The following is a 25,017-nucleotide window of genomic DNA, read 5'->3' on the forward strand; positions in this document are numbered from 1 at the left end:
CCGAGGCCCATGGGAATGCTGAAGCTGTGGGAGAAGGCTCTCCCAGGTCAGAAGTGAATATCTTGGGCTGCTTTGTGGCAATGGAAGAAGCAGTCTGTACAGGCGTTATTTAATTTTTATTTCATTTTCCCCAGGCAGTTTTTGTGAGAGATATTTAACAGTTTAAAGGCTTCTCTGGTGTGCTGTGTGGGCCTTTGGTCTAAGGCAGCATCTTAGTCCTTTTGTTCTTTGTCGTTGCGATCCAGCTTTGGGTAACCAAAGAACGCTCTTCACCACAGCATTTGTCTATCATTGGTGTTTTGTATAGCAGTTACTTTGGGACAGAGTGCTGAAGTTTGCAGAGTGCATCTGAGTTAATTTCTCTAGGAAAATGGGCCACTCATTGTCCATGCCGCTCCGACTGTTGCTGCAATGACTGTGAGCCTTTTCCCCTTTCTATTCATTGAGCAGAATAAATAGTCCAAGAAAACCTGCTTGCTAGATGCTAGGTTGTGAGGCATTATGGCTTTGAAAGGTTCAGCAGTGTGATCTCATGGAAGGTAAGAGCTAAATTAATTCTAACATTCTTTTCCTTTTCTGAATTCTAATGTGCATAACCCACTTTCTCCCTTGATCTTTAGCAGGAGGTGTGCTTCATCTCAATAGGATGTTTTGCCCATTGGTGTGCTCTTCATTAATCTAGCAAATGCAATAAGCTTTTTTTGCTCGTATTTTCAATTACCTTTTCAATTACAGTTTTCAGTTACCATTAGGGATCCCTAATCATACATGAGAGGCAATTGTGCTAGGCGTTTTGCAAACACAGAATAGACTTTTACCCAAAGTGCATAATAGAGAAATATAAAGACCACTGGCAGCTTATGGATGCAGGTAGTTGGAATCACAAAGAGATAATTAATTAGTGTTGGTCAGCACAGTGATGAACAGTCTCTGCACATCAACACTGTGATTATTTTCAAGTTGCTTTGATCTGTACATTTCAGGGATGACTTTCAAGCAGGGAGAAAGTTTTGATGGAGCCTGCTTACCTGCTCCTCTGTGCAGTCTTCACTTTTATGATAACAGAATGTCAGAAAGATTCAAACCAGAAGTAGGCATTTTGAAGAAAGATTTTTGTGATTTGTAACATTAATTATTCCACACTTAGATCTGGGGGACAATTTAACCAGGGTGTCTTAGAAATAACTGTAAAAGTAGGTGGTATTTTTTACACCGCCGATATTATTCAGTAGGCAATCAGTAGGGAACTACGTAGATACACATTGTGCTTATTCAGCTGAGTCATAAATGAAACACAGGCTGGCCCTGTGGGAAAAGACACAAGCCTGTAGCAGATTGTAAAGCATTTGAGATACCAAAACCATGTAGCAACACAGTGCTTCACGTCATGCAAGGTAAAAGAGACTTGTCACCCATCTGCTTTGCTGTTGGAAAGCTGGTAATCCACCTTGCTCCCTTGCCTTTCACTTAATAGCTAGGAAATAATTCAGTGTTTCTGATATAGTTTAGGATGGTTTGTATTCCACCTATGAGCTGGACTAGTATTTTTTTTTTCCATGGTTCTAATAATTAAGCACAAGATAATTTCTTTTAGCAGATTTACAAATATGTGAGTTATCAAGCATGTTGCTGATTTCATAAAATTTGCCTTCACCTCATTTTCTGTTTGTATTCCATTCCTATGCTATTATAATTCAAGTATCTGTTTTGGGATTGAATCAGTGTTTTCTAAGCTTCACCTGTATCAGCTCACATGGGCTATGTTTGCACTATTTTCTCTATAAGTAGCAAGAGTGCTTGTCTGCAAAATAGCAGCCTTCTGTGTGAGGTAGAAGTGGTGATGTTTCTCCTATTCTTGATAGCAGAGGAGGTGGCTGAATCTTACCTCCATGCAAAAGAAGTGCATTGAAGTAGGCTGCCCTACTTGGACAGCAGATTTTAATCCCTAAATGACAATTGCCTGAGAATATTCACCAGTTCCAATACTTCTTCCTTCTCCTGTCCTGCTTTCCCATTATTGGTTTAAAATATTACAGGGCCATAACAGAGTGGGTAACATTCTCCTTTTGTTACTTCTTTTGCTTTTTTCACCTCTCAATCGTTGCATTGAGAATAGGGAACAAGTGCTCTCCAGCATTACAGAAAAAGCTGTTTATGAAAAAAGCCTTGAAACTTCATGTTGGTGCATGTGCCATTAATTCATCCAAGACATCATATTCAAATCCATGCTTTTTCCTTCAGACTTATTCCCAGACACCTAACAACTCTCACAAATGACAGGTTAAGTTAACGGCATGCAGTCAAGTCCCAAACAGGAAAAAAAAAGGGTTGCCCAAAAAGTAGTGCTGTCCTGAATTTGAGGTAAGCTGCTGTGGTTTCCCCACATTACCTCACTGACTCAGTGCTCTACCAGGCTCCTTTCATTTTGAGCAGCTCTATCTTGAACCCTGCAGTGAGGTGGCTGCACCTAGGATTAATATCAGCAATGGAAATTTAGTATTTGCATGTGCTTACATCCTGAGGACCTGGCAAGAGCTTCTTGGGTACAGATGTCATTTATCAGAGCATGAGATATCAGTATGAGGCCACCTGTCCTCTCCGTGCCCAGAGTTTCCCAAGGCACAATTTTTATACCATTTTCAGCCCATATGCTTATAACAATATGCTACCTGTCTTCTTTGCTCCTTCCTTTTTTCTCTCTTTTTTTTTTTTTTTTTTTCGCACCCCATGTTTTCTGTATCTTGATGTCACATTGAAGAATCTGACTCTTCCATCTCTGTTTGAGTTCTTAGACTTTAACCATTGTCAGAAGAAAATGTCAGGAGAAAAAGTACCCCTAAATTGAAAAAAAAAAAAAAGTGTAATATCCAGCCAAAGGACAAGGTCCTTTATACAGGAGAGAAATGTCAGTGTCTTCAGAAATTCTTTCATTTCTAATTCTTAAAAGTTTTTATTACCCAACACTCTAGGGACTGAGGTATTATATCATTCAAAATAGCACTTAGTGGAGCTTTGGACTAGAGACAGTAGCCTGGTTGCAGAGATAATGGGAGCTACAGAAGTGTAAGGACCTGTAGCACTGTGCATATTTATAGGTATCTTCTAACAGTAGCATATGAAGAAGTGGCTTCTTGCTACTCGTGTCTCATTTCAGTATCTGGTTGCCTTCTTAACTGTTAAAACTAGTGAAAACTAGCCAGGAGCAGGAAGGGAGTGAGTTACATTTGGACTTTTAAAAATCTGTCAGAAAGATAAAAAATAGCACTGAAGTTGTGTGCTTTAAGCTCAATTACTTGAAACCAGTTCTGTCCCAGACATTGCTGGTCTGGGTGTATTTCCAGTATACTTCTCCAACCAGTGTCATGTAATAAGTGTAAGGACATAAGTGAATTATTTTACAGCAATATGAAGATATACCACAGTATTATTTCCATGGAGAACTGAGATGATTTTACAATGGCTGGCAACAGGCTCTATTAAATATTAAGATCAGTTTATGGTGGGCTTTCCAGCATCATGCTGTATTTCCAGAAAGTGTCATAAAAAGAATGCAAATCAAAGTGTAGGGTAGAATTAAACTGGAAATTGGGCCCAAACTGTGTAGAGCTCTTAGCCTGTAGCATATGCCAGTGTTGCAAATTCAGCTGTTTTTTATAGTGGTGAAATTTGAAGTGGCAGCTCCTTGGGGAAATACAGGGAGTAGCTTCTGTGTGTGTTGCCTGGCCTGTATCATGTTGCTGCCTGCTGTGGCTGTGTGAAGGCAGCCAGTGTCATTACTACTGTATGCCACATGGCAGTAGTCAGCTGTGTGAAACATGCTGGTACGACTGCTCATCATCCTGCAATGAAGGAGCAAGGGCTTGAATACGAGCTAGAAAATGTGACACAGAATTACAGAAAGCTGAGGTCAGAAAACGTCATTGGAGATGATCTGGTCCAAGCCTGTTGCTGAGAGCAGGGCCAGTTAGAGCAGGTTGCTTGGATTCAGAATATCCCCACAGCCTCTCTGGGCAACCTCTTCCATTGAAAGACCACTTTCACAGTATAAAAGAAAAAAAGAATTATTTTTTTGTTATGTTAAAGCAGAATTTCCTGTATTTCATTTTGAATCATCTACCCAGAGCAATATCAGCAGGCCAGCAACATCTTCAATCCCTAGTTTGCCATCTCCACTGCATGATGCTTAATCAACTTAATGGCACACCCTCTAAGACCCACCAACATCACAGCTTCATCCACAAACATTCATTCCTGTCCTAGAGGAGATGCCATTGGAGCCTGGCCTGTATTAGGTGCTGCATGGGGTCATCACTGCTGCTGTACCATTGCCTGGGAACCACGACAGAGATGTTCACCTTTATAGAAGCTGAGGTTAGGGTGCTGCTTTTGTAGTTTAAATGTTATATATATTGAGGATGGTCTTACTGCATGTGGTTATTTAGAAACATAAGAATTAAGGGGGAAACATATGCCCTTAAAGGTACAGTTAAAAGAACTGAGACACAGTTGTGTGTCAGATTTGATTTTTGCCTGTGAGGTATGTGGTGTTAACCACAAGCCACATGTAAAGGCTGAAGTTCCTCTTTAAATGTTGGAGAAACTCATGTTCTGGGTTGAGATCAGAGTTTCACTCTTTAGTATCATTTAGCACACACCCAAATGTGTGTTCCATGGTTAAATTACTTCCTACTGGCTTAGTGCTAGCTTGAGTTTCAGTATTGAAAAAGTGTAAGCATACCCTACACAATTACTAGACCAGAGTTATCAGCACTCTGCTTCTGTTGATGCTCATATCACCATCGTGTATTGTTTTCTTACCACATTCAGTCAGTTCTTTTTCCTGTCATATAGATACGAATAAAACTGGAAAAATTATAGAGAAAAAAATGGTTATGAATGACAACCTGTCTTTTTTTCTAGTTCCTGTTTTAGGCACAGATAGCCATAGCCAAAACCACATAATCAAATCTTTCCTTTTTCTCTTTTCCAGATGTGATTCAGAAGCACAGGAAAGCTTTGATGAATACTGAGTTGTCAAGTACTGCACAGTTCTAGTAAAAAATTTACAGGAAAAATTTCAGAGAAAGTTGAATTTGATTATTAGGTGGTGTGGATTGTATTTCTCTGTGTGGAAGTGTTATTATTTGCTGTCCCAGAAGGCCACAAGGAGCTAGGCAGCTGTTCAGTGGGTCTTTCATTCAGAGCAATGCAGGAGTTGCAGGAAAGATTTTCATGCTCCAAGTTCAGCTTGTACAGTGAGGAAAATTATCTGAAAATTGTCAAGATATCTATCTGCGATGTTAAAGCCCCAAGAGAGAAGATAAAGAAGTAAATCTTTCCCATAGTAACTTGGGAAGGCAAGTTCTCACTCAAAGGCACTAGTAGATAGAAAGGGAAAAGCCATCTGATCCATCTGATTCATTGAATCAAATGACACATGAAGAATGAAGGAGGCAATTTCTACTACAAGAACATCATGTTGACAATGCAATTAATTTTCTCATTATGTTGTTGCCTCATTTTCTTTTACTTGAACTCTTATAAATAAATAAATAGAATTATTTTGCAGGTTCAGTGGGGATCTGGGGCATTTGCTAGTTGGTGTGGTCCACATTCCAGAGCAGTAGATATCAAATGCCTGCTTTATTTTTGTTGGTGTCTTTAGAAAAAAAGCAGATGTACTTCTGTCTGTAATTTCTTAAAGGTCCACAAAATTTTTGCCTGATTACTCCTGGCTGTCACTGTATGGGATCAAAATGAAACACTGACCACAAGACTTTCTATTACTGCTTCCCTACTTTTCCCATCAGCTGGGGTTGGTCTTTTGAATGGCACCCTCCTGTCAGCTGAAAGGATCCTGACAAAATTGTTTTTGAATTGGAGAGTCTAAGTGTCCTTTTGCTGTGAAGATGATTGTTTAGAGAGGCACAAATATGGCAAATCATTGACCATGCCTCAGGGCGTGATCCCATGTTTTTATGAGATGCATCTCAATTGTAGCTGCTTTGTCATGGCTCCTAGACAGGTTTCCCCACTACCTCCTTGTGATAACAAGCTGATTAAGAGGAGTCTTCCTGAAAATTAACATTGCTAGCCAGATCAGTTCTCTGACTGCCCCTAGAAGACACAGTCCTGATTATTCTTGTCTGAGTTTTTCTTTCCAATCTGTTCAGCAAGCTGTTTCTACTTGCATCTAGATCTGACACATGGGAAGCAGTGGAAATGCTTAGCTGGGAATTGTAGGGGGAAGAGTGCCAGCAGTGAAGTCTTAAATTGTCTTAAGCCAATCATAAAATCACACTCTCGGTTAGCTAGAGTACATTGTGTGAGGTATGGAGCTCACTGTTGGACCAAATTTGACAGCTGCTCAAGTGTACAGAATTTCTTGTTTTTCAGACACCATGTTCTTTCTGTGCTTTTATAAAAACGTATTTTTGAGAATCCCAGCTTTATATACGAGTTGGATTTTAAGAAAATACAGTGCTTGCAGTCATAGGACTTTGAATTCTGTGTTGTTGATGAATGCAATTTGAATGTCAACATGCACAGTAGTGATTGCTGATGAAACTTTTACTGAATTACAGCACCTTAGAACTCTGTCCAGAGATCTGAAATGAATGCCAAAGATCAGCATCTGAGTTCTTGCCCAGTGCAATAATCCATATCATTATTTAGGAAAATTTTATCATCAGAAAGGACTTACATCTTTGTAAAGCTTGAACTGTCTAAGTTGCAAATCTGGAGTCATCTGGAATATTACTTTCAATCTCCATTTCAGTTTCAGACCCTCTTTCCTCCTCTGGCCCCTTCAGAAAGAGGGGCAACTCTTTTTCAGTTCTATATGTGATATAAAAAAATGATAAAACAGATTCATTTAATGATTGAACATTAACAGTTAATGCACTTTTCCTCTATTTCTCCACTGGACTGAATATAATACAGGCTGCTACATAAAGCTCCATGCTTTATCCTAATGATGCAGGCTCATGCCAGCAGCATCACAAGCTCACTTGGGCAAATCTTCTGAGCAGCAGCTCACTGCTACAATGAGTTTCCCGCAGAGGGTTTTCTGATTTTTTTTTATGAGAGATGCAGAATGACAATTGCCAGCTGTTTTCCACAGATCAGTAATATTCTGTCAGTATTCAAAAAAGAATTTACTTAACATTTCTTCTGTGGGTATCAGGTCTCATGTAAGAATTCATTTCTATGAAGTGGAGTTGTTTGAGCCCCTAGATGGAGAAATGGAGGGAGATTGTGGCTACTGAGTGAAGACAGGTAATGAAGATGCCAAATCACGAAAATCCGTTTTGTGGTTTGAACACACATGCAGTGCAAACTGGGCTGAGACTCTCAAGATAGCTTTTGAATTGTGGTGAGCAGTGTGGGAGGAAAGAGGGGAAACAAAAATAATTGGCTTCCAGGAGAATACCCCTGAATTCCTATAATAATACTTTACACTAATCTTCCCATCCTGGCTTATGTAGATGTTCAGTGAGCAGTTGCCGTAGACCATTTTGTGTGCTTTGCATGCACTGAACTACAGATAACAACTGCAGAAACTCAGCACCTCAAACATCTCTCTTCAGGATGTTTTTTCCTGAAGCGGTGGGTCTTGTCTGCAAACTCTAAAATGATTTTTATTCATTCTGAGTACACATAGCAAGGTGAGGATGTGAGACGTGCTGAGAAGGGTTGAGGGTGGATTTGATGCTATTGAGGGTGAGAAGCTGGCATCTCTGTCTAGAATGAGGGTTTTGTGCCAGGTTTGGATTCACCACAGAGTGTTCATGGACATATCCAAAAGTACAAAAAGCTGTTTTGCTTCAGGTATCAGCGGTAGGTAAGTACAGGTTGAGGACCATGAGTTGGGCTGACAAGAAATACTCTTAGAAAAATTGTTCAGGAGGTCCTGGCACCATCATAATAGATGCAAGTGTAACCAAGCTGGGCTGGCTTAACAGTGTTGCCAATTTCTGCCTTTTTACCACTAGTCTTGCTTTATTAGTGTCTGCCTCAGAAATGTGTGAGTACATCAGCATTTTGGCATTCTTGCTTTTTGACAAGTTTGTAGCTAAATCTGTGGTTGAGGTGAGCACTGAAATAAGACTGCAATTCTCTCCAGACAGTAAGTAGATGAAAAGGATTTTTACTTTTTTAATGTTGAAACACTATTTCTAGTGTAGCAGTTACCAGTGTGAAGTATGGTGTCAACAGCGTGTTTTAGGGGAGGAGAACAGATTGCAAGGATGACAAGCAGCATGAAGAATAAGGAGCTGATGAAGGAGACCACAGCACTGGTGGGAAGATCCTTATTTGGGGGATATTTGTGAGAAACTGCCAAGTGCTTTTCCTGATTATAACCACTGTCTGAAAGCACCTACCATAGGTTCCTACTGTTTGGCAATAGTTCTGGACACCAGATTACACAGCTAGAAGAACAATGTGGCATTCCAGACCCTTCCTTTTTAGCCTGCTTTGAAAAGAAATGTGATACAGTTGTGCCAGTTCTCTTCACAGAATCATTTTTTTGCCCCTTACCCACATTCAGGGAATTTCAGCGGAGAAATAAAGATTATATTAACATTCCACAGGTTTCCTCAGAATTGGAGGAATGGCAGAGGGACAAACTTCAGCCTCCAGGGCTGCAATTTGAGTTCAAGGTGTATGTATTCTTAACCTCCAATTGGAGAGTCAGCCCACAGTCAACACAGGTATATCTTTATACCAAGTGTGAGCTGTTTCTTGTCTGCCAGGTTGTTAGGGCATGGGTGAGAAAGCTGAAACATAAGTGCATAAGGAGTTGAGGGAAATAGGGAAATCCATCAACTAAGGAGCCTTTGAGTGTTCACCTTGGTGTGATCATCAGCAGTTTGACTAAAAGAATCTGAGTAGTTGATTTCAGAGAATGCAAACACATAGTTCAAGAGTATTCATCCAATAATGACCATCACATCTTGTTAGTTGACAAAGTGATACAGCAAGAAAAGTTACTAGAGCAGTGATCTTCAAGGTCAAGGATATAGGCTCACAGACTTTTCCTGTGAATTGAGTTGCATAGCTGAGGGGTTAAGATGGAAGCGCAGTTACTCATCTCCCACCACAGCTGTAGACAGTGGAGAGCGGGGGGTGTCATCTCAGGTTTGATTCTGTTTCTCAGCTTTGACTACAAAAGGAACCCAGGATAGCCCACTTCTTCTGGAGGGACATCTGTTAGGCACCTAATCTTCCACAGAATGACCGTGGTCTGCAGTGGTTGTGATCCAAAGAAGAAGGGGGGAAGAAGGGAGGTGTGTGATTCTGAAGACCAGCTGAGATGACAGTCATGACCCCATGGACTCGACAACTGCAGACAGGAGAGCAAGTCAAGGTGCTTAGCTTAAGATGTTTAGGCCCTTAAGTTACTAGGCAAGCAAAACAGAGTGTTCAAGAGTGCATGGAGAGATGAATGGGAGTGAGATGGCCCCTTTCAACTGCAGCTTGAGCTGATCATGAAACATTGCTCGAGGTGGGTCAGGGCAGTGGAGCTGGTGGGGAGGGATGTGAGTTCACTGGGTCTGTAGCATAGCGGGGAGTTTCAGCAATTGCGTCACCATCTAACAGCAATGGTACCACATGGAGAGACCTGCCATTGCCTTTGTTTGATCACGCAGTGTCTCTGTGGGCATTAAGGATCACTTTTTGATAAGATTCATTCTTGCAGGATTGGCTTCTTGCTGAACACTGAGGACAGTGACATCTCCTCATCATATTAATGTATCAGAAAGCTTTTTATCTCCATCAGACAGATAATGGTCTTAATTTTCCAGCTTTGGTTTTACTCAATAACTTTCTTGGGTCCTAGAGCAAATAGATAACAGCACAAAGAGCCTAATATTATGTGCCCATCTGAAGGAGCAGATTGACAGTTTTGCCATGCTCATCAGCGTGCTGTTCTACCTGTGATGCATTTTTTAAACTATTTCAGCAAGGATGGAGGAGTGAGCATCTTGGCACCATTACCTCCATTAGAGAACATTCAGCTGCAGCTCCACAGGAAAATTCTGCTCTGACAGTAGTGTGAAAGGTGTTTCTCCTCTTGTTACTGTGGCATGCAGATCATCTCCCTTCTTATTGTGTCTGAGCATCCTTCCTGAGCTTGAGGTGGTGTGCCAAGCAGAGCATGCTGAGAAACACATTATCCTGCAGTCCTGCATTTGTCAGATGCTATTAAACAGAGGGGAAAGACAATGGAGGAGCTGGTGAATCTGTCAAATCCTTCTTGTTCAAAAGGTTATTAATCAAAGCATGACCTAGCAGTGGATTCTGCTGCTAGAGTTGTCCACTAACCACCTCTGTTGCAGCTGCCCAGAGAATGATGGTCCTTGTTTCTGAAAATAGCCTCTGCCTTTATGTCTGCCCTAGAGCCTTTCAATTAAGACACCTGAAAGGCTCAGTCTTGTGTTAGAGTCAAATGAAATGCTAAAGTCCTGTTCAGTGAGAAATGTTACCATTTCAGCATTGCGTTTTGGAACTGAAATGAATTCTGGAAAAATTGAAATGATCTGTGCAGCAAAAATCTCAGGAGGTCTCAATCAGGAAATATTAGTGTTTCATTTTTTTACTGACGTTATTTATACAATGGACTTCATTGTTTTCTTTTTTTCTTTTTTTCTTTTACATTCCCACAGTTGAAATACTTTGATTTGTTGTCAGTGAAGAAAATTTGCTGATGTTCAGTACTAAATTATTTCATTATCTTCCCTTTAGCAATTATTTCTCGATAATGAAGTACTGCTTGATGGGAGCTGCATTTGTGGAGCTTGACACATTCATTCTGTTCCTCTCTCCATGCCTGATTTACGTCTCCTGTAGCTCAGGCAGTTTGGTCAGAATTCAATCTGAAATCTTACTGTCTGATGTAGTGCTGAAAGAATCTACTCTGTAAGGTATAAAAGGCTGAGATTTTGTTCCCATGAAGCAGTATGCTACAGCAGGGAAATGAAAGGCCATGTTGCAGTGCTGAGATTCAAAATGCAAGGTTGCTGCTCAACTCAGAATATTATGTCAAATATTTATAGATTGAGTACTTCCTCTCAATTTCTTTGATATAAAAATAAAAATGTAGACACATAGAAGATTGAAAATATCTGCCTCTGTAAATGTACTTTCCCATGAAGAAATTGGGGTTGAGATCCAGTCTGTTTAAAATCTCACTTTGTTCTAGACTCCATCCTACTTCCCATATTACCAAGTTTGCCTAATCCTGTAGGTAAATCTTCATGAAGTATCACCTGATGGGTCTTAGGAGCCTGTAGGTCCCTATTTTCATTCACCAACTCAGGTTTAGGAGGGATGGAACAGGATGGCACAGGCTGTCCAGAGAAGTTACTGATACCCTATCCCTGGAGGTGTTCAGGGCCAGGCTGGATGGGGCCCTGATATAATGCCTGCTACAGCAGATGACAACTCTGCATGCAGCAATGGGACAAGATGATCTTGGAGGTCCTTGCAACCCAAGACATTGGGTTCTTTGATACTACGGTTTTGCATTTCAGGAAGGCAGGTGCTTATCTCATTCCTAAGATCAGCTATGAGATGAATTTAGCAATTCCAGACAAGTCCACTGGAGAAGACAGGAAGACCAGGCATCAACCTAGGCTGTTGATGGTGACTTATGAAATAAGGAAGTATTTGGAGCCCTCCCCTGAAAATGAAAAGACCAGCGTGCAGAACAGCTTCAATGGGAAATGGATCTGTAAAAGAGTGATCAGCTGCCATGCTGTGGCTTGATAATGAGGGACCATTCTGCTAGAGCTGGGCACAAAAGTCTTGTGGCCAAAAAGCAAAAGCAAGAGGGGAACTTCTCTAACCTAGGGTTATTCAGCTATCATGAAGGAAACCTCCTCTTACAGTTTCCAGAGATGTGATGTATCTCATGTGTTTTAATGTGAAATGCATGCATGTTCCATGGGGGAGGAGCTGCAGCTCCAATTGTGTGTATTCTCAGCTGGGCTGAGCTGCTGGAGTCACTGACCCAAAGGAACTCAGGCAGCTGTGGCATGGTGTGCCCTGCATTCCTGGCCAGCATCAGCAAGAACTGTGTTACCAGGATACCAGGCTCTGAATGCCTGGCATCTCGTGGGGGCAGAGCCTGTCCCCCTAACCTTAACTGTCACCTCTCCAGGCTGACAGTGCTACCTGGCAGAGAAGCAAAAAGTCTGGAATTGTGAAATGCTCTTTCATTTTTTGGTAGTGATTACCTCTAAGCAATGTTGCTGCTTTGCTAAGTCAAAAAGAACTAATCCCCTTCTGTCATGGGGGAAAAAATGTCATGGTTGTGAGAACCACGGAGCTTATTTCCAAATAGATGCCTCAGCGTTTTGATATTTTCTGTGGGATTAACCAGCAATGCAGAAAGCCTAATGCATATGCAGAGCTTTCATTTGCTTCTGTGACAATTTGCCAGGGGGCACATTGAGCTGTGTCATGGGGAATGGTGCCATTTCCCCTCCTTCCCTGTGAGGTGAAGCAAAAAGCTTTGTTAGTAACATAGAAACACTTCGCAGCTTATCATCAGCTCTGGGAAGTTTTTCTTAGCTCCTTGCTTCTCATTTCTACTTTCCTTAAATTTCTGTTTCTTTTACCAAGTCAGAAAGGGTGGCTTGCTGTTTTATAAGCACAGAAGCTACATAATGAAAGGTGTGAAAGTGGCACCCATACTGCAGTCAAAGCATCTTTGCTAACATAAAATAGACACTGAAGAGCCTCTCTGCTGATTTGCTACACTTTTCTCCCTTCAGCATAGTTAGCTGTTTCTAGCTTAAAAGAAAATAACTAAAGAAAAATACGGTTTTCTATGCTATGCATATAAACCTAACTTCTAATGATGGTTTTGAGCAGTGCTTTGGGGTGGCCTTCTGAGGCTGCCTCTGAGCAGCTGGTGCTGATGGACACAGGCAGCAGTTGCTGCAGAATACTAATGCTGCTGCTGGTTCCTCCAATGGCTCCTCTGCTGAAAAATGCTTTAGACCATTCAGCATCCTTACACCATGCTGAGCAACAGGATGGCAGAGATGCCATGCTCAGGGATTTTTTTTTTCCAATTCAGAACAAGAAGCCTGCAACAGCAATGGCTCTTTGTTTTGCATTGTTGTGCCCAGGCTCCTTTTAAAGCTGCAGTCATTTGTATGCATAAATATCAAGCCTGTGGCTTGTTGCATGCTTTCATAGCATTCGTGTGGCAAAGGAAATGAAGAGAGAGAAGAGCTGAACATCTTCTATTCCAGTCCTGGGAAATGAATGGCTGCGTAGTTATGGTGATTATTTTCTTTCTGGTTTTATTAGGTCAGTGTCCTCCACAATTTGTTTTCCTTCCTGTCCTGCTGTCCCACATAGAGGGCCACAAAAGGACCTCCCCCTCCATCCCCTTTGTCTTTCTCCCACACAGACATGGGATATCTTTCAGAATACCTACCGGTAACAATTGTCACAGCAGAGCCTCTTGTCATGTCACAGATTTATTTTGTCTCATTCTTATATTAATCATCTGACGAAGTCACTCTTCATCGCTGTTTAATGCAGAGATACAAGAACTCTGCTGTAATTGTATTTTCCCTTGAGTTTTCTCTGTTTGCCCTGGGCAAAATGTATGCTTGTTGTTTGCTCTGCATACTGTATATTTCTGCATCTTCTAGATTGATACTATATTTACTGGTCATTTCTGGAAAGCTTTCTCTGTGTTTTAAAAGACAACCAAAATATGCTACTTGTATAGTGCTGGTTTTCCATTAAAGGAGTTGCTAAAGTATCACAGGAATGTTGTTCTGATGCCAGGAGGGAGGAGGGAGAGCTTAGTAGAATTGCCAATAGAAGGGGAGGCAGCCTGTGAGACAATCCCTCTATTAAACGTGGTCTGCACAATGAGAGGTTGGGAAGCCTTTCTAAGCCCTCACACACTTAGGCTTTGTGCCCAGGCTTGAGGTCTCAGACATGTAGGTAGTTTCTGAATACCACATAGAGGGAACTATTTCAGCAAAATTATCCAGATTACCTGGATGATTTATTGAACTGTCTTGGATCTTTGTTTGCATGCGTCTCTCTTGGCATGCAACTCCAGCAGAACAGAAGTGGTAATTCCACCCCTGCCCTCCATCCAGCCAATGCTGCTGAACTGTCAGAGAGGTCTTGGGGTCAGCAGCACACGCAGCCCCTTTGAGCACTCTCACTGCTAAGTAGGGATTTCTTTTTTCTCTTGAGTAAGGGTAACTTTTTGTGTTTCTTGCTTTTATCACTCTTCCCTAATCTTATAAAAACCTTGAAGCAGTAGTATTGTAGTTATGATGGTCTAAAGATCTAAATGGTGCAGGATTTATAGGAAGGAGTAATACCTTTTCCTGAAGAAGGGCTTATGTGCCTGAAGGCTTGTCTGTTTTTTTTCCCCCAAATGTATCAGTTGGTCTAATAAAATATATTGCTTCTGCCTACGAATTTTGCCTTACTTATTAAACCCATTGCCTTCAGGACACAGAACACTTCTAACTTGTTGGAAAACTCTGGTGTCAAGGTGATAGAGTGAAGTTCAGCGATGTAATTTCCATGCCCCAAGCCAAGTGGTACAAATTAAAACAAGGTGGGGTGAACACTATCCACCCCAGTTGTTCTGCACATCGTTAGGGGTCCTTTCATCCCCGTGCTACATCAATATTTTTGTCTTTCCTACATCTTAGCTGTAAGGGGCAGCTCTTTTCTAACACTGAAATGCACTTTGGGTAATGTGTTTTGTATGCTTCTTCAGTAGAAAGAGCAACTGTTATGGTATACTTAATGAAACTTCTCTGTCTTCTGGCTATTTTCTCAACTGATGCATGTCTGCATCATTGCAGTTTATATATATAAGACATTAATTTATTGTGAGCTTGAGGGAGGTGAGAAAAAAGCCCAGTGGGACTGAGTAGACTGCTTCTCTGTGAAGGATCAGCTCAATGTTGAAAACAATCAAGGAAATTAGTATGTTTGACACCTTCAAGGGCTTTTTTTTCTTTTTATACTCACAGGCGAACTTTCTGTGGAAGACATACAGGACCCATTCCTTGTCAGTGTACATATTATCACAGACCCCGGTGAATCCAAGACTCTTCAGCAAGCGATCGATAAGCTTCTGGCCTGGATCCATCCAGAACTCCAGCTGTTTCGAGTCTCAGAAAGACGTGTGTCCAAGAAGCACAGGAAGCCAGATAAAGCTGGTGTTTCCCAGCCAGCCCTCGCCGTCATTCTGTTCCTGCAGGAGGAATATGGAGAAGAACCCATCTTGCAACTCCATGAAACCTTTCAGCGGCCGCCTTGGCATTACCACCACACAGAGCGAGTGCATGGGAAGTTCCTCCCTTACATGCCATGCAGCCAGGACTTTTACACTTTGGCTCCAGAGACTCCTCTGTGGGCTATTCGTCCAGTGCATTATGGAAAAGAAATTATCCGCTTCACAATATACTGCAGAAATGAAAACTTTGTTGATATTTTGAAGTTTTATGAGTTAATACTGAAAAAAACAGTATGTCAGAAAAAAGCAGACTTTTGTGTTTTTCCTGTCTATTCTAACATGGAAATAGACATCCAGTTTTCTTTAAAAAAACTTCCAAAGGGCCACGTACCAATGCCAACTGAGTCAGCGGTGTTGGAGTTCAGAGTGAAAGATGTTGGACAGCTTGTTCCTCTCCTGCCCAACCCTTGCAGCCCAATCAGTGAAGGCAGGTGGCAGACTGAAGATCATGATGGAAATAGGATCCTTTTGCAGGTGAGCCCAGTACAGAGTGAAACAGAAGCACAGTGATTGACTTTGTGCAGAAAACCTTAGCCTACTTCAGCAACAAGAAGTGGAGGCTCTTCTACTGAAAGAGTCGGGACATTACTGCTGAAGAACTCAAAAGCCCTTGCTGTGTGTGTAAATACTCAGGAAGGCAGTTGGTAATACTATCCAGATATCAGTCAACCTCAGTTTATGCAAAGAATGATGTGATATGAGGTAGCTGTTTTAAAGAACAAGGACAGAGGGAATTATGAGTCCAAGTAGAGAAATGATGGCTGATGGGTAAAGTTTTATAAAAAGTATACACACAGAACTGATAGTTCTATGAAATAGCTCTCAGCTGTGAAATTTTTGTGGGAGACAAGAAGAATTCCTGATGGTTTAAGTTATTTTCTAGCATCAATTTGAAAAAAAACAAGGTGACAGCACCTATATCTTGCCCAGTGATTATCAGGATGGGGAGAAAGGAGGTAAAGGAAAAGAAATGCAATCTGGAAAGCAGCCTGGGATACAGATTCACACATATTCTCCATTCAGAGTAATCTCAGGTGCTCATAATCAAGTCGTAGAAGATAATTTGTTCATTAAGATGTCTGTAGCCATGATTTCTGGACAGCGTATCAGCATGCATCACATCTGAGGGAGTTAAGCAAGAGAACAGGAAGGAAGTTTTAAATAGCCACCTGCTCTGCAAAGGGTTTGTGTGGCAATCCTGAGTGAGGTTCACATCCATTCCTTCTCTGTAGAGGTGAAGGTGTTTATTGCTGCTTAGCGTATGAAACAAGGAGTATAGACCTTGAGAAGACAGTTGTTCAGTTTTTGAGGAAGAGTATTTGTTTTGGAGTGCATTTCGTTTGTGAACTCAGCTTCCTCACCCTTCTGCCAAAATAAAGACTAGTTTGTCAGGGTTACTCATCACTCTGTAGGCATATCTGTGTTTGAGCTAGCCTGTTAACCTGAGCCACCACCACTACACCTTTAGACAACAACCACTTTCACTCCTTTTCCTTTTTTTTTTTTTTCTTGCCAAGTGTTATCTATGTGATATAACTGGTTTATGGGACCTTGCATTGATTTCAAGTAAATTGAACAGAAAGAAAATTAAAAAAAAAAAAAAAAGGAAAACACAAAACAGGCCTTGTAAATAAGGCTTTTAATTTCAAAACAGTACATTTTCAGAAACAACAGGCACCACACAATATGGAGGCAAAGTGAGATTTACCAAACTGCCAACTAAGATAAGCCTTACAAAAAAATTAAAACAAGATTTTAATTATAGGCATCAAAAGAGAAGAATGAAAGCCTCCAAATGCAAGATTTTTATTTCTGTTTTCAGTGAGGGTGATGATGTGAAGCTGAAGTGCAAATGGGAATGAAGTTGAAATGAAAGAAATGGAAATTATCACATAGAACTGTAGAATCATCTGGGCTGGAAAAGGCTTTCTGGGAGTGGAATGAAGCAAAAGAAGTTCAATATGAGCAAAATAGGGGGAGAGCAGAGGCTGTAAAGTCCTGTAGTCAAGGTTCCATTATACAGGTTTAAGAATTTCTTACTATCAGAAGAGGAATCAGGAAAATGTCCTGTTTGTACTCAGACATCTTGCAGCCTCCCTATGAAAACAGGAATGTAGTCTCCAGTATGCATGAGAGTTTGCATTCCCTAAGGCATGTGGACAGTGCTTGTGCCACTGCACAAGGTGCTGCAGGTCTCACACATGCTTGGTCTCTAGAAAGGCAACTTCAGAGAGGTGCACATGCAGGGAACAGCTCTATGTACAGAGGAGAGATGCTTAGAAATAGAAATTGATGGAGTAAGTCATGGGAGTCAAGCCAAGGTCAATCTGTGGGGACTGTGCTCTGAAAATACGTCAGAAAGTTAACAGCAGGAATGGGAAAAGGTGGTTTCACCTAAATTACTCTTCTGGCACAGGAGCAAAAACCTGTCAAAAAGCAGATTTAAGTCAGCCATTGCTCATATTGATGGCCAGCTTCGTAACAGCCACCCAGCAAGTGCAAACAGGTTAACATCTTAATTCAAGACAGGGTGGTCATTTAAGGAAAAGGGATTATATGATGGGGCATGGGTTATAGGAATTATTTGATTTGGAGATCTGTGGACTTCTTTATGCTCTTTGAACTCTTCCTAAGTTAAAAGCAAATTATAGCATCTATCTTTTAAAGTAAGATACAGGACTACCTTTCAACTTCTTGCAGAGTGGTGTTATTAACAGTACTATCAATACCACACCATTAGTAATAACTTTCACCTCTTCGTAATTCTGCAAGTCCAAAAAATGACTGCACCACATTTTTCAGCCTGCACGTAATTTGGTGCTTAGTGATTAATGGAATATTTTTATTTACTAGCTGTTGATATTTGTACTTCTCTATAGAGTACAATTCACTGTTATACTTAGAACTGTAGATATATGACCCTGTCAATAACAGGCAATGATTAATGTTTGAAATTGGAGTATAATTCCACGATTAGACTAACGAGATGTGACCTCTGTTTTCCTTTGTGCATTCACAGGGACTCAGATACTTGCGAGCCGAATTGATTCATTTTCTTCAAAACTGCATTTTGCAAATGGAATTATCGAAGGGCTTAAATAGAGTCAGTGCAGGAGAAAATAAGGTTATTTACGGGCAGGATAAGTCCGTTTAATATCACAGACTTCATTCCTTTATTTGCTTGGAAGCCAATTAAAATTGTTTTGTCGCAGTAACTTTTGCACGTTGGCAAGTTAGCTCCAATGGTGTACCTGTATATCAACCAATGCTAAGGGGTGAGCAAGGATTAAGAGCAACACTTACGGGTAGGAAGACACCCAATCTGCTTCACCACTGCTAAGCCCAGAAGCAGGAGCTGTGGAAAAATATGTAAATATTGTGGCAAAGATTATACAAGATATTGGTACAAAGAATATACTGCTAGTTTCATAGGTCTTATCCAAATTCCTGGCTGCCTCTGGGCTGCCTCACAGGGGCATCTGAAGAGCTGATGAATGTGCATTCCTGACCATGCAGTATGGGAAGCAGGAGAGGTTAATAAGTGATGGGCTGGCTTAGTCATGTGTGGCTGGCAAGCTAAGGCTAGTGAGCAGAAAGAAGAAAGTGTACAGATGATAGACTCTTTAAATTAGGAGAGTGTCTTTAGATACGGTAGAAAAATAAAGGAAAGAAGCACAGTCTCACTATAGCAGTAGAGTTCTTAATACTAATGATTAGTTTTGGTGGGGACGCAGTTGAGTCAGTCTGTAACTCAGATGGGAGGTGATTTCTCAGGTTTTTTTAATCTCTGTCTTCTCCACTGGTGCAGTTATATTTCATGGCGTAGTAAGATCTCTGATAACTCTTTACATCCAGCAAAATCTCTTGACAAGTGTTACAAGACACCCATTCTAGTTTTGTAAACATACAACATACCATTCAAATATGATCAATTCAGATTTAAATTGCATTTGTGGATTTTGTCTTTTTATATTCTGTCCTTCTGAATACATTTTACCTTACAAGTAAAACTTATTATGGTGATGTTAAAGACTAACCTTTGCTACTTTTTCTCAAGTTGATTTTTTTAATATATTTTATTTCTGAATCAATCCCACTGGTTTAAATTCACTGATTAAACGAACACTATCGTGCTCCTATTGAGTAATGCTGGGAAAACCTGTGCTGCAATAGTGACATCATTGCAGTACAGCCCATTTGACTGGTTATGATCTTTTTTTCTTTATAAGCATACGGGAGCACTTGTGGAATGCTTGTCCAGTATGGGCAGCCCATGTTAAGCTGAAAGTACTTCTCTGTGAGGTTCACCCCAAGTTTGTTGCATTCCTGGATTACTTTTCATGAAATTCTTCTACAACCTATTGTAATGCATAAAGACTCTAAATCCCTCCCTGCTTCACAAAGATTTGTGCAGAGATTATAAATGAGTAGCAGATTAGCATTAGATGAGAAAGCCTATTCTGTCAGAGAGCTGATCAATTCAGTCTACAGCCAGTTCTGATGTGTGTGTTTTTGACAGGGTCTGGCAGATCTCTCTCCCTGAATTTAGAGTTCCTATCAAAACCTACTTTCTTGGTGTGGTGGAAGCTGTGCACACCCATTTAGATCAAGTTTTGTTGTCTCAGGTGGCTGATCCTTCTTGCCAGCATCTCCACCAGGTTTGCTCCTGATGCCAGCAGTTGGGTTAGGCTGTGGCAAGACAGCAAGCAATGGAGAAATCAAACGGTGAGAAGGCTGAAGATAGGTAATTAAATAAAGGAAATAATTCAGAAAGAAATTCAGCCCATTGAATTGAAAGGCCAAGAGAAGAGCTGAGAAGCAGAAAGAAGGCTGAAGAGTAGCTGAATGTGCATGACATAGAGTCATGGAATGGCTTGGGTTGAAAAGGACCTTAAAGATCATAAAATCGTAGAATTCTTATACTTGGAAGGTACTTTAAAGGCCATCTGGTCCAACTCCTCTGCAGTGAACAGGGACTTGCACAGCTAGTTCAGGTTGCCTTGCTCGAAAGTCTCCTGGGATGGGGCATCAACCACAGCTCTGGGCAGCCTGTTCCAGTGCCTCACCACCCTCACTGAAAAAGACTTTTTCCTTATATCAAGCCTAAATCTACCCTCTTTTAGCTTAAAACCATTTCCCCTTGTTCTGTTACATCAGACCCTGCTTAAGAGCCTGACCTCTTCTTTCCGGTAGATTATCTATTAAAAGGCAAGACTTCCATAGTGCCCACAGAATTTGCCCAAGTGAAAGTGTCAGATCTGTCTACAAAAGCCTTGTGTTTCCATGTCAGTTTTGTCTGAGTGTTGCCATTGTTTATCCTTTCACAAACGAGAAGACTGCATTTGCTTGCATCCTTGGTTTCTTTAGATGCCTAATCTTCTCTGTTACCAACAAGTCTGCTGAAACACAAAGACATTGCATGGGAGCAAGTTGTGTCAGACAATCACAATCTTCTCTCTGCAAAGTAGGAGAAGCTGAGCTCCTGCTGATTCATCAGGAGTTGTAACTGATTCCACGTAGAGTATCTGATAGCAGAGTTAATGCATAGAAAAAAGAAGTACCCTTGATTATGCAACCAGCAACATAATAAAGAGTGCTGTCTTGTACAAGCCCATCAAAAGAATGGGGTGATGTGCTTTATACTTTCAGAATGCTGTGTGATCATTTCTAGGTTACCCAGAAATGTCTTCAGATAAGAAACTGCTGGTATTTTCTTCATGGACACAAATCTTTTATCTTGTTGAGAAATTTCTTAAGCAAATTAACTCATCAACTGTGTAAATAAACTGATGTTACATAAAGACATCTAAAGTGACTTCCAGTCATATCTTCTTGACAGTTTAACTCATTTTATTTGATTCTTTTGCACCCATGAATCCCTATCAGTTTATGAAACTGTGGTTAATTTACTCATGAATACATTTAATTCTTTATGGCATTAAAAAAAAAACATTTTGTTAAACAGAAATAGGTTATGGATTAACATACTTCATTACAGATACGCTGGAATATATATTTACATTCATCAACAGTGCCTAATTGAATTCCTAAGGATTGGCTGTCCTGTAAATCACCTCCAGATAGGCAATCAGAAACAAGCAAAAAAATGTTATAGACATGAAAATTCTTTTTCTTTTTATCTTGTATTTTCCTCCTGTAAAATCACTGCAATGAGAAAGAGAGGATTGTTGTGACAGATCTAGGTCACTAAGATAATATGATGTGCACTAGCAAGATGTTTGAAGCAGCAGTGTGTGGAGTTTTTTTGGAGAAAGGGGATAACAAAACAACCTCCTTGGCTCCCAGGCCTCATCCATTTCTGTCATGTCTTTTGTAAAATGATCAAGCTCCATTTTACCATTACTTGCCCCAGAAAACCCTTCTGATGTGATTAGAAACCCTTCAGTAGTTTGTCATACATGTTTCTTAATGGATAATTTGTCTTATCTTTCTTTTTTCTTTTGCCTGCATCTTTTTCAGTTTGAATTTATTCTTATTCATATAGGGGTGATTTAAGTCATGTGCAGCATACTGGATAAGGCTTTACTAGTGTTGTATGCACTGCATTAATACTTTCTTTTATCTAACTTGAAACTGCCCAGAATCACGTTTCTCACAGCCTTGTCACTTTAATATTGCATAGTGACCAAGATCTCTAATTCCTCCTCCTCTGTTATTTCTGACTGACAAGTCCCATAGCTGAGATAATTGTTTATTTTCAAGGGTTTTTGCGGTTCGTCCCATTAATTCCTCTCCCTTTTGGGACTGAAATCAAGCATTTTGTATTACATGAAAAATGTAAGAAAGAAGAATCTCAACCAAACTTTTTAAAATGCAAACTTCTAAAAGCCTTGCTGAGATGAGTGGGATGATGACAAGAGTTTATAATTGCTTCGACACTGGGGGCTTAGTTTACTTATCAGTGTCTAATCCCATACGATAGTCACCTGGCCTCCAGCTACTCCTTGAGGACATTGGCTCTCCACATGTAACAACCGTTCAAGAATCCAGCAGGTAGGCAACTGAATCCCTCTGGAGGGATGAGATTTGGAACCAGATTCAGATCGTAACCATCAGCTCTCTTCGTCCTAGGTGTCTACAAGCAAGTTAGATGTCTAAAGCTGTCCTTAAAGTCCTTAGGAGCTATCTTATTGAGCAAGTGGATTCTGGAGTATTCTGCTCAGCAAACGGGATGAAAGAGATAATGTCCCTGTTGAAAGAAGTGGTATATTCCCATTGAGATGTCAGAGAATTAGGTTACTTGCTAAAGGCTTTTTGATGTCTCAGAGGAAAAATAAAAACATTTGCACCACAGTAATAAAGAAATGAGGAATAGTGGTAGTACCATACATCTCCCATTTCTTTATTTTTGTTCTTTAGCTGTCACTAGGGTATTAGTGTTGGAAAGCAGAGTATGAATGAATCTGAACAAGTCAATATTATGTGAGGTTTTCAAGCTAGTGTAATTCAGCCTGCAAGGCAGGGATCCTCTTCCATTTATTCTTGTTTCCTTCAAGGCTCCTTATGTAAATATTTGGGATTTTGGCAGGGTGATTTCTCTTTGTTATTGAAGTGAAACATTTGCTGTGAGCATACTGAATGAAGCGTGCTTCGTAATTATTTGCAGTAACAACTCAGCATCGGATTACAGTTGTAAGACTGCCAATTCTGTATTAATATGATCTTCTTTTCTCCTTCTCCTGCTGCAGCAAGCACGCAGTTGGTGTAGGAAGTCTGCGAAGCAGAACATGCATCCATATCCATCTGTGTCAACAGATTCCCACTTCACCACTTTGCCAGACTTTCATCCTCAGAGCCACCAATCTGTCCCTGAACCGCCAAAAGAAGTGAGTCAAAACAAGGTGCATCATGCAAATGGCCTTGGTCATTATCTTGGTTTGTCCCAGCAGGACCTCAGACACAGTGATCAAGAAGACTTCACACGGAGATCCAGCAGTGCCTCCAGCATTTTGTGGTCATTTCAACGGAGCAAGTCTCTGTTCTGCTTGCCTACAGTGAGCTCCCCCTCAGCCTCAGAGACTGCTCATTTCGGTGAAGCGTTTCAGTTTTTAAATACTGAGTCACCTGCAACCAGGTTAAAAACATGGAGATGCAGCCCGAGGCTTAACATTGATGACTTGGAGGATGCACAGGAGACAGATGTAGACACAGGGAGGAAGCTGTCCTTCTCAGACCTGTCTGTGGTCTCTGCGTACTCTGCCCTTAACAGATTTTGCAATGACTTGGAAGCCTCTCTTCCGCCACAGAAACAAGTCTGCAGAACGAGTACAAAGGCTTCTACCAGTGGAAGGCCTGTATCCTCCATATGCAGTACCTTTGATCCTATGGATGGTTTGCTGCCATCTCTCTCTCAGTGGTCTTCCAGTGCACCCATGTCAACATCTCTCTCTACGCAGCCCAAACAGTCTTCAAGAACAGCCCCTTGTTCCCTTGATGACTGTGGTAGCATTTTCCCAGCTTCACCAACTAATGATGAAGAATTTTACATCTGAGGTTTCTCTGTCTCACACCTTCCAGAGCAAATTTCTTTTTGTGATGTCTGGGCCCTCCTTGAGCTTACAGGATTTTCCTCATGAAAGAGAAGGTGATGCAGAGGAGTATGCTAGATGTTTGAAGAGAGCTCCTGAATCCCTCAAGAGATGAATGTTCCCAGAGTATGTACCAGAAAGTCTGAGCTGGTGCCCAGTACCTTTGCATGGGGGGAGATGATCTGCACAAAGGCTTGTCCATGCCAGTGCAGGGCAGAGGATTTCTATGGCTGACCCTTAGACTGTTGGTGAATAAAATTCCAGAAAAGGTGCATAATAATCCAATTCTCTTTGACACAAAGTGAAGAGTAATTTGTGACACCAAACCGCTTTAAATTTTCAGAGAAATTCCCTTAACTCAGAAAGATGGGAGTACAAAGAGATCTTCTTTCCTGCTTGCAAGTTCTAAATGTAGCTATAAGGATGCAGGTCCTAGTAACGTGTCTCCAGTAGGCTCAGAGAAGTTTCCTGTGAGGTTGCCCATCATTCTGTCTAATATCTGAGAGTTTACACTGCTGGGAAGAAAGAAGCTCCATTCCTTCCACAGGGAAGAGGAAGCTCCACTGGATATCTTTGCTTTGACTGTACAGAGTATGGAAAGTGCCAAACTGGAAATTTTATGTAGCTTTTTCTACTCATCTGCACATGAAACTCGTTCTTTCCAGCTGGGACTGTAGTCTGAACCACTTTATGTAAGCCAGTGGTAATTCAAGTAAACAATATTTACTACCTCTAACTCAGACAATTCCGAGTTTACCTTTTTGGAATAAAAACCAAGAAAAATAACCCAGCATTTTTATACCTTGCGACACCACCAATCCAGAATATATAACAACTTCATTTTTTAAGGGTTGTTATTTTTCTGTAAAAATAATTGATGCAAAGATGTATTCTTCATATTTCCAGAGCAAGCTTATTTGTTCTTCTCAAATAAGTCTGTCCAAAGGGAAAACAAGTCAAAATTTACTGGCTTTTCAAATTGTGTTTTTAAAATAAATATTCTTGATAACCCATTTTGCTACAATTAAATTGATATTCAAAAAAGAATAAATTGTAAGTAAAAAGCCATTAATCTGGCAGCTAAGTAACTACAGTGCAACTTTAAGCTCAAGGAAGGAAATTTTAGATTGGGTATCGGGGGAAATCTTTTACAGAGAGAGTGGTGAG

At 40.7% G+C, this 25,017-nt stretch overlaps 1 protein-coding gene across 2 annotated transcripts in view; it reads left to right on the top strand.

Moving 5' to 3' along the window:
- FAM124A (family with sequence similarity 124 member A) overlaps positions 1-24,631 on the top strand; it is a 37,777-nt gene extending 13,146 nt beyond the window's left edge. Inside the window, exons 1-3 of one of the 2 annotated variants that reach the window (XM_090132260.1) lie at positions 9,209-9,370; positions 15,036-15,775; positions 23,011-24,631. In XM_090132260.1, coding sequence (XP_089988386.1) covers positions 9,334-9,370; positions 15,036-15,775; positions 23,011-23,814 — 1,581 coding nt within the window. In that variant the 5' untranslated portion in view covers positions 9,209-9,333 and the 3' untranslated portion in view covers positions 23,815-24,631. Of the gene's footprint in view, positions 1-9,208; positions 9,371-15,035; positions 15,776-23,010 lie in introns of those variants that run through there. The other variant, XM_090132255.1, reaches the window with a different exon arrangement.
- Positions 24,632-25,017: the final 386 nt, after the last annotated feature.

The sequence above is a fragment of the Phasianus colchicus genome, chromosome 1 (assembly GCF_987193195.1).
Source record: "Phasianus colchicus chromosome 1, bPhaCol1.hap1.1, whole genome shotgun sequence".
NCBI classification, from domain to species: Eukaryota; Metazoa; Chordata; class Aves; order Galliformes; family Phasianidae; genus Phasianus; species Phasianus colchicus.